Source organism: Nelumbo lutea, chromosome 2 (genome assembly GCF_056320005.1).
Source record: "Nelumbo lutea isolate HS-2025 chromosome 2, American lotus-T2T, whole genome shotgun sequence".
Classification (NCBI taxonomy): Eukaryota; Viridiplantae; Streptophyta; class Magnoliopsida; order Proteales; family Nelumbonaceae; genus Nelumbo; species Nelumbo lutea.
Window position 1 is genome coordinate 27,566,965 of NC_142685.1, and position 9,215 is coordinate 27,576,179.

Below are 9,215 nucleotides of genomic sequence, written 5' to 3' on the forward strand. Positions count from 1 at the left end.
AGTAAAATTCTCAATTATTTGATTAATATATGTAAAAGACTACATTAATTATCAATCATTTACATAAAATTCACAACATTACTAAATTCAACACCTAATACATAAATTTTACATGCTTTCCAACAATATGCATGTTGGGGAGAGTCCATTTTAGCCTAATACCTACCCTACGTATGGATTCTAGAATCCCAAAACCTATTCCTACCCCAAAATCCGTCCTTCAAGCAAAAAGAACCGACCCTATCGGGGCAAGTACCCACCAAGTAGGATGCTAGACTCAATCGTTACTAGAATCCTTTAATCTAGAGGTCCTTAGGCCAGAAATGAACGACTTGAATTGACAAGCCTTTTACCTTGTACTATTATTAGTCTTTGAAAATTATCTTTACCCTACAAATGCATCCTTACTATTATCTTTTACCCAGCCCATAGTAAGTGATGAGCTGCTGAGCTCTGTTGGGCTGGGCTTGACCCATATACCTTTCTTTCTTTTTCCCCGTAGCCAGCAATGTTTTAGAAAATCGCTCAGAACCATAATAGTTCTGACCAGTGGTTTTTGGGGTCGATAATTTAATCGTCCAGTTTGAATGAATAATTTATCCGAACAAAAAAAATTAAAAAATAAGTAAAAATCAAAATGGTTAAAACCATTAAATGAATCAACGGTTCAACCACCTAGATCAATAGATCATTGACCAATTCAATATTTTTTTTACTAAAGATCAGGTTTGAAGTAAAAAGAAACTGATTGCCTAGATGATTCTTAGGCCAAATGATTCGACCGTCTAAATCATCAACAGTTTGAAAACCATGATAACCTGTCTAATATCTAATTTAAATAAAAATGATAAAGATAGAATAGTCTAAAGGATAAATATACTCACCACTTCATTTTTTTTCTTTTTTATTTTTTCTAATTAAAGAGAAAGTGGAGCTAATAATGGAGGGTAGCCTGATCCCTGAAATCATCAAGAGCTATAAATGATTAAAAGGAAAGCCCACTGGAGAAGTGAATTTTCCAAGCTTGGCTTTGCATAATAGAATGATGACCAACGCTACCAACAAATTAAATCAGCAGCTTTGATTTGCTTTATATAATCCAATTCAATATACTCCCACTTCCACAGCAAAAGTAGTGCTCCCTAGTCACATCTAGTGGCCGTTGTCCGAATATTCATATTCACCAATAATGGCCATAACACTTTTGGCTACGATTCCCCCTTTACTGAAACATATCTTGTGTCAAAGATGGGCAACTAGCTGCAAATTCTATATATCTTTCAAAAGAAAATTAGGCTATATTGGTTGCAGTGTAAATTATTTGCACAGATGCAAAATTATGGTAGTGCAAATGATTTGGATGCAAATTTTGAATTATTTTTATTTCAAATATTATCTTATTTTGTTTGACTGCAATACAAATGAAGTAAAATAAGATCTGTAGTAGAATAAAATTAAATCAAAATTTACATTCTTTTCATTTGCACTCCCATGCATTTATATTAGTGCAAATAAAATTGCATTGCAACCGAATGCATCCTTAAAAAAAAAAGAAAAAAAAGAAAATCTGTGTTTGGATGAAGTTTCAAAACCTTTCTGAATTGAAGAAATTCCCAATTCTGCCCAAGATAGATTTTGAACAGATTATCACCTTAGGTACAGTTTGTTTGCAAGGCGAATTTCATTTGTACTGGTGTTAACGAGTTTAAATGAGTTGAGTGTAAATTATGAATTATTTTTTATTCTCTTTGTCTTATTTGTTTGTGAGAAATAAAATGAAGTGGTTCTAATTTCATATGAAAAACAATGAAGATAGGAAGGGTGTTATTTGTTTGGGAGTGAGGTAGGAAGCAGGACGTTGTGGTTCCCACTTTATACCAAAGAGTTGAGATAGGGTCATAGGGAAAAAGTTTCACAAATTTTGCATCAGTATCTGGGATGCAAACTTGCACTGCTAGTTTGTGTTCAAATAAGACAAAAAAGTGTGAATTTTAAGTGCAAATCATAGTTATAAACAAATGGATGTAAAATTGAATAGGTACAAAATTCTGTACCCGGTCTAAACAGAGCCCTAGGAAATTTCTAAAATACCAATCTCCCCTGGCTCCATTTATTTAAACATACTGGATAAATTTCATCTGGCAATTTTTCGTTTTTCACTCTACTTATTTGTATTTGTACTCCCTCCAAACCGATAAGGCAAAAATAATGACCTTGAGAATGGAAAGAATTTCACTTTTAAAGGGACCGAAAATTTCCAGATAGATTTGTCCAACCCTTTTATAGCTAAAAGCCTAAAACTTTTCCTTCCCTCTGTCTCACTCAATTTGGAAAGAGTACAAATACAAAAATGTACAGTGCAAATATATACAAAATAATATAAAAAACAAGGTTTTACTGTAATCTGCATATTTGTATTTGTACTCATTCCAAACTGATACTAAAAAGTTGCTTCCGTTTCCATGTAAAATGGCTGTGGAAAATATTTTGAGACATTTTCAAAATGGAAGTTGGTCCTCTTGATTCATAAATTGCAAAAGTCACCTATTTCTCAACTCTCTTGTCTCTGTTTGTTTACAGTGCAAATCTTAACTGGATACAAATTTTGCACTGATTTCAGTTTTGTATTCATATCTATTTCAGTTTGGCAGTGCAAATTTTGCATCTAAAAATTGTGATGACATTAATAATGAATATGAAAATTCATTTTCTTAGAAGATATTCAAACGGGTCACTCAAAAAAAAAAAATCAAGTCTTCATTCTCTTTCATACAAAGTGGGGACATTGATCATTTAACTTTATATAGACAAACAAAATATAATCAAATCTGCAGCTAGCAAATCTAAACCTGGATTTACATGCAGCCCATTTGTATCCTTTCATTCAAATTAACACTAGTGCAATTAAAAATTGCACAGCAAACAAACTGAGCTTTCTTATCCAAGACAAAAAAAAAAAAAAAAACTGAAAAATAGAACATGCTTGCTTTGCAATCGAATATCATTTTTTTAGGGGAACCATTTGTTTTCGCTCTTTGAATATGCAATCAAATCCTGCTTTAATGTAAAAAAAAAAAAAAAAAAAAAATCATTTAAAATAACTGAGGAAGCATATATATATATACATATCAATGGACTAGGGGCTAGGGGATCAACTAATAGGGAAACCCATTGAGTTTGAGAGTAATAAAAAACCAGAAAAGCTTCCATGCTCCTTGTCACCGCCTTTATGATCAGTGTCCCATAAAACTGACTAAGAGCCAAGTTGCTTTGAGACAGAATCTACTGAAGGCAAAAAGCATGTAAACACACTAACAACACAATATCTAGCCGCATATTAAGAACATCTCCCCATGCAAAATCTGAATGTGTTCTCACATGCTTTTTGCTTTTAAAGGTATCTGGTTCAGTTGCTTTTGCCTTTGAACTTGCAGAAACATGAAGGAACAATTGTTCTGGTGGTCACCGGTTACAACAGCATCATCAAACCTTATTATAGCAAAAGATAGAGTTTCATGTTGACTGGTTGAGTGCTTAAATACCACCATTGCATGACAACCACATATCGACATTTTGTGTTCGTAGGAGTCATTTTCGTTTGCTTAAAATATGAAAACGGGTCTTTTAAAAACTTCAGAGATTCAACACTTTCTATTTTTTAATTGATTGAAATATGAAAGCAACTTTGTTTTAAATGATAATATTTGAGAATCAAAACGAAATTATTCAGACTCCAATTCTCAGGTATTTGCCTAGCTATTTGGTAGTACAGCTACATCAGCTAGCGCCACCTAAGCATTTTGAATTTAACGGTCAAATTCCTGTTTGGTTGGAGACTATATTTTGAGTTAAAACAGTTCAAAAGTCTCAATACCCTCACTGACATAGCACTTATGTGGTGCTGACATGAATGAAGAAAAACGCACTCTTTTAACCAAACGAAATTGTAAGTATAAACAGTGGTGTTTGTGTTTCAAGTATAAACATTGTTTCAACTCAAAACACTGCATGTTGAAAACACCAATCATACCAAACACAACTTTCATTTGTCTGGTTTTTGATGTAAGGATTTTAAAACTGGATCGGATAAGGAACCGTTCTAGAGTCCAATTTTCAGGTCAATTGGTCTGATCGTTCAAATCAAACGGATGGTTTGACCATACAGTTCAACGGTTCGCTGGCCAAATAAACGGTTTTTAACTAAAACATGATTTTGAGATAAAATGAAACCGATCAAGTGACTGATTCATGATTTTTCTGATCCAAACATTTGGTTCAATCCAATTTTAAAAACACTGGTTTGGATGTGAACGATCTAGCAGACCAGTTAAATGATAAAACCGTGACCCATGAATTTTCATTTCAAAACAACCCAAACACATAGTAAAACGAGACAATTAGCCGATTAGGGTTATGTTTGAAGCTAGTTTTGCTTCTTTTTATCTCATCGAAGGCCCCTTTTCAATTGTGGAATCCGATCCCTTCAACATGAGAAAAATGGTTGAGTGACAGGCCCATAATAATTTTTTTGAGTCCTGTGTGCCCACACACATCGTTTTCTTTAACACCATTGCTCCATTTGTTTTGCAGGAAATTCTATAATTCTCCTCCCATCCCGCACTTGATTGATTGATTCAAAAGGAATTTAATTTCCTAAAAAAACTTTTAAGAAAACTAAAAAAAAAAAACAATTTCCTCGGTTCTTAAAGGGAAGTTTGTCTTCCAAAATGTGGAGATTAGTATAGCTTGGGGCTCACGTTATCTCGTAAGAATACTTTAAATATGATCAAAATCATGTACGGATGCAAATTGATCGAGAATTGGATATAAATAGAATCAAATTTGATTTGTTTAGGCTTTTGCACTTTTCATATTTATATTTGTATTCCTTCGAAATTGATCCTTATATTCAAATTTGAATTGGATCATATTTATGGAATTCGAATCGAATTTGGCTACTTGAGCTTATGCCAATTTAGTAAAAATACAACATTCGAACTAATTTAACCTTAATTATACATGGGTGCATGTATTTATATCAAATTGAGTCGGATGATATCAGATTGGTTGGGTAGAGGTGAATCCATATTTAATCTAATTAAGATTGATCGAATCTGGATCATCCTTAATAGGATGAAATTCTAATTCAAAATTTAATAAATAGGATACCATTTTGCAACCCTAAAACTAGGCATGCACAAAAGGGCTACGTGTGGAGTCAAACACATAACTGATCCATAAAGTTAACAGATGTATCACAAAAAACTTAAGGGGGTATTCAACAATGTGAACGGTTTTTTTTTTTTCAAAAACAAAAACAACTGTCATGCCACATTTTTGTTCATGTGGCTGTTATATTGTCTTTCAACATTAAAAAAAAAACAAAAACAAAAAAAGTGGTGTTTACCATTAGTATCATTTCCATTGTTAAATTATAAATGATCAAATGTGAATTTTGTTCAATGGGTGTTTTGTGATAGGTATTTATCAAAATTCTGCCATATCATCATCAAATCAACATTTTTCCCATCACATTCAGCCTCATAACTCTCCATTTGGACAATAGAACCACTCAGAAATTAGAATAATGGAGAGAGGCAATCCAAGTATCCAAACAGTGGTAAATTCGTTCACACTGACAAATAGAAAACAAGATCTCATCATCTGCAGATTTAACGTTCCTTTTTTTTTTGGGGGGGGGGGGGGGGGTGAAATTTTAACGTTCCAGTCCAGTGGTTACTCTTTTCCGGAAAATAACCAAAAAATGTAACCTTCAGATATTTTATTAGATTAATATTATTTAAAAAAAAAAGAAAGAAAACGATATTTTCTGATCTTCCGAGTCTGAGAGGGGGAGGGGAGAAGGGGTACACGTGAAACGGATTATAGCCGTTGGATAAAACACATCTGAAAAATCCGGAATAATCAGGGAGATGCATCCTCCGCCGGTTGATCAACCTCGGCTCCATCATCCACGACGACGTGATCACTGTTGATCTGATCAAGAACGAGGACCAAGCCCATCGCGAATGCAGCATCGAATCCGGGCTTGAGACAGAGCGAGAAAACGTCTCTCCCAAGCACCATGTTGGTCGACGCGTCAACTTTTCTTCTGATCTCGGCCACTGCTTCCTTTGGTGAGTCGAACGATGTGTCGTAGATCGTACAGCACCGCTGCGGGAACGAACCATCGATCAGGTACTCCTCACCTGGGTTTCCGAATACATCCACGGTTACACTCGACCGTCCGATGATCGATGATCTCCGTACGCTGAAGATGGGCTTGTCTCCTTCGCTTCTCTCGCCCAAGAATCCCTCCCATCTTTGATGCAAACTCGGCCTCTGATAAGGGAAAATACATATTTAGTGCATAGAAATTTTCGTGTGGACTCGGGTCGTCCAAAAGACCACCGAGTCACATAACAGGAATTTCATTTGCTAAATTGGAAATTTGGATTTCAATCAACAAGAAGCTACCCAATAATGCCAAGAGATTCTTCTACCCATTGACAAGGTATTTGTTATTCTAATCATCTAATGTTTATGTTTCATAAGAATCCGGCGAGTTGACTCGTTTTACAGAGAGAGAGAGAGATTACTCGACTGACCTTTCTTCGAACGGTGAGGAGACACTTGCCGGAGGCGTCCATGAGAACGACTTCATCTTTGTCTCGGGCATCGGGACCGTAGGATTCGACACGGAAGAAAACCTCACCTTTGCAGTCGTAGACGGAGAACCCGTCGCCGGCAAAGAAAAGAGAGGTCTTGCGCACCGTAAGCTGGGTTTCCTTTTCGTAGCAAAAACTCTCATGAACGACGATTCCTCTCATCTTCTTTAAGCCCACCTCTCCCTCTGGAGCGACGCTTGCTTCTTTCATAGCTCTGACCATTTACCAGCAAAATGAAATATTGATCACCGGAAAGAAGAAGAAATGAATGACTGAGAATGGAGATTAGAGAGTGCGACCTCTGAGGAATTACCGCATGTGGCTGGTATTAATACTCGAGATCCGCGCTAGACTTCCTCCTTCGGCAGACCTTCTCCATCACACTCTCCTCTCCTACACGGTTCCACCGAAAATATCCGAGTCTCTACTTTTCGCTCGGCTCTCCATCGAATAGACCGAATTGTCCGATTTGTCCCTTCCTTTGCAACGGGGGTCAACTCGTTCCAATGGGAACTCAATCCTGATTGGATCGAGTCGTAACTCGTAATCTAAGCATGGTTTCTGGGCGAGTTGTGCCGAGTTGCAGCAGCAACTCTAGAACTAGAAGCTTACCTTTTATTTTTATTTTGCGAAATGTATTGAGGTTGGGGCTGTTTGACTCGTTGAGCAGTATTGGGTCCTTTAATTTGCCATCTGTTACACTTTTAAAGCCCTAAGCAGGGTTGTAATCGGATCGGTTCCAATTTACATCTTAATCAAACCTTTGGATCCGAATCCAATTCAAAATCCGATAAGACAATCCATCGTATTGTACTCAAAATGGTAAACAATTAAAAATTATTTTAAAGATCCGATTACTTCTAAGTTATTTAATATTTATGTACAGATGTATCGGATGTGAATTATTAAGCCGATACATTTTCTAATATCCAAATCCGGGTAATCGGATTTAGTATCGAATCATATATCGGACTTCGGAGTCTATTAACAGCCCTACTCCTAGGTCCTAGGGCTCACCTGTGTACTGGTGGAAAACCAGCAGGAATAGATGTTTGAAACTACGGGCACCCGATCCGATATCCAATATCTTCATTCGGACGGTGGAGAAAAATGTTCTATGAAGTACTAAAGATAAATGGCACGGGTGCAGTTAGACTGGGTTTGCTTGTGCTTTGGCGGACACTATCCAAAATGGTACCCGTGTACTGCCTTTCTGACGGACTCGACTCACCGAAAGTGAGCTACGTGGCAAGTTTAAAGAGCCCAAATTCATGAATCCCTTGTACAAGTTGACGGACAAAACAAGTGAATTTAACAGGAGCTTCCATGGGGGGATTCGGGGATTTTAGCCTTTGGAAAGGGCAAATTCCATCTGTCGGGATTTTAAATTAATTAAGTAATTAACCACATATGTGAATGGATTTGAAATCCTTAATGGGAATAGTCATTTTCGAATCCTTCTGTTGGAGAGAACCTAGTACTCTGTGGATGGATTTCCATTTTCGTTGCCGCACCATGACGTCCAAATACGGCCGTTCTGCGTAAGAGGAATTTAATGTTCCTGTACATTTGTATTGTCCTTATTTGGATCACATCAATACATCATCAGAATGAATACATTGTTTGTTTGCATCGTTACAAAAGAATTCGTCTTGACACTACACTCAATGCGCCAAATTTTATCGATTTAATATTACACTCTTCAACTTTGTGAATCCAAAAAATTATAAAAAAGGCAAGAAATACCGACCAAGCACTCGTTAAACGATTCCTCTGTCTCCGGACTTTTAATGCCCTGTTTGGGAGTGATTATTTTTAATGACACAAGAAAAAAAACTTATTTTAAGCTCGGATCACACCAATAAGCACATATATGCATCTGTGAAATAAGACTGAATAAGTGTTTTTTTCAGGAAATAAGCCCGTTTTTAAATAAGTTCAGAACTTTGTTTATATTTTCAAGTGATTTTCCAAAAAGTGTTGTAATTTTCAAAATACCTATATTACTCCATTTTAAAGAAGTGTTTTTTCACCAAACATTCATATGTGTTTATTAGGATAAACATATATTAATAAGTATTTATTTCTCAGAAAACACTCCCAAATGAGGGCTAAGGCCAAGTTTGAAAGTTCTTATTTGAAAATAAGTGTTTAAAAACAAGTGTTTATTCTAATAAGCAATTATGAGAGTTTGGTGAAAAAACAGTTATTCTCAACAGGGGTAATAAAGGTATTTTAAAATGATGTGACATGCCAATATGAGCCAGAAAGGAAATAAACACATATTCAATAAGCAATTAAAAATAGCCCAAAATTTGTGGATCTCAAACAAGTGCTTATTCTCATCTCCGGCTTATTTTACGAACGCATAAGTGCTTGTCAGTGTGGTCCCAGCCCAAAATAAGTACTTATTCATATAAGCATTTATTCTTAAGCACTCCTAAACTTAGCCTAAAAGTGTGGATGGACCAAGTAGGCCTAAAACCTGGGTAGAGCTATCAATGGGTTGGATCTAGTTCAATGTTTTTTAATTGTTGTTGACCCAGA

At 35.9% G+C, this 9,215-nt stretch overlaps 1 protein-coding gene and 1 long non-coding RNA gene across 4 annotated transcripts; one reads left to right on the plus strand and one right to left on the minus strand.

Moving 5' to 3' along the window:
* Positions 1-5,754: 5,754 nt before the first annotated feature.
* LOC148869429 (protein LURP-one-related 12-like) lies at positions 5,755-7,954 on the minus strand. Of its 3 annotated transcripts, none has more exons than XM_088968879.1 (3): positions 6,968-7,954; positions 6,609-6,882; positions 5,755-6,342 (listed from the first exon to the last, which is right to left on the minus strand). In XM_088968879.1, exons 2-3 carry the CDS (start codon positions 6,876-6,878, stop codon positions 5,926-5,928), a joined length of 687 nt encoding a protein of 228 aa, XP_088825005.1. In that variant the 5' UTR covers positions 6,879-6,882; positions 6,968-7,954; the 3' UTR covers positions 5,755-5,925. The 3 variants fall into 3 exon arrangements, with proteins under 3 accessions (XP_088825005.1, XP_088825004.1, XP_088825003.1); XM_088968878.1 differs by having other exon boundaries at positions 6,982-7,348; XM_088968877.1 differs by lacking the exon at positions 6,968-7,954 and having other exon boundaries at positions 6,609-6,961.
* Positions 6,341-6,788, plus strand: LOC148869430 (uncharacterized). Its single transcript, XR_016107067.1, has 2 exons — positions 6,341-6,514; positions 6,583-6,788. It is a non-coding gene; the product is annotated as an uncharacterized LOC148869430 (long non-coding RNA).
* Positions 7,955-9,215: the final 1,261 nt, after the last annotated feature.

Bases quoted from the DNA above. Each gene is read 5' to 3' on its own strand.
- LOC148869429 (XM_088968877.1), bottom strand. From the start codon at position 6,890: ATGGTCAGAGCTATGAAAGAAGCAAGCGTCGCTCCAGAGGGAGAGGTG. The intron at 6,343-6,608 runs GTCAGTCGAGTA...TTCCCTTATCAG, and splicing joins TCCTCACCGTTCGAAGAAAG to AGGCCGAGTTTGCATCAAAG.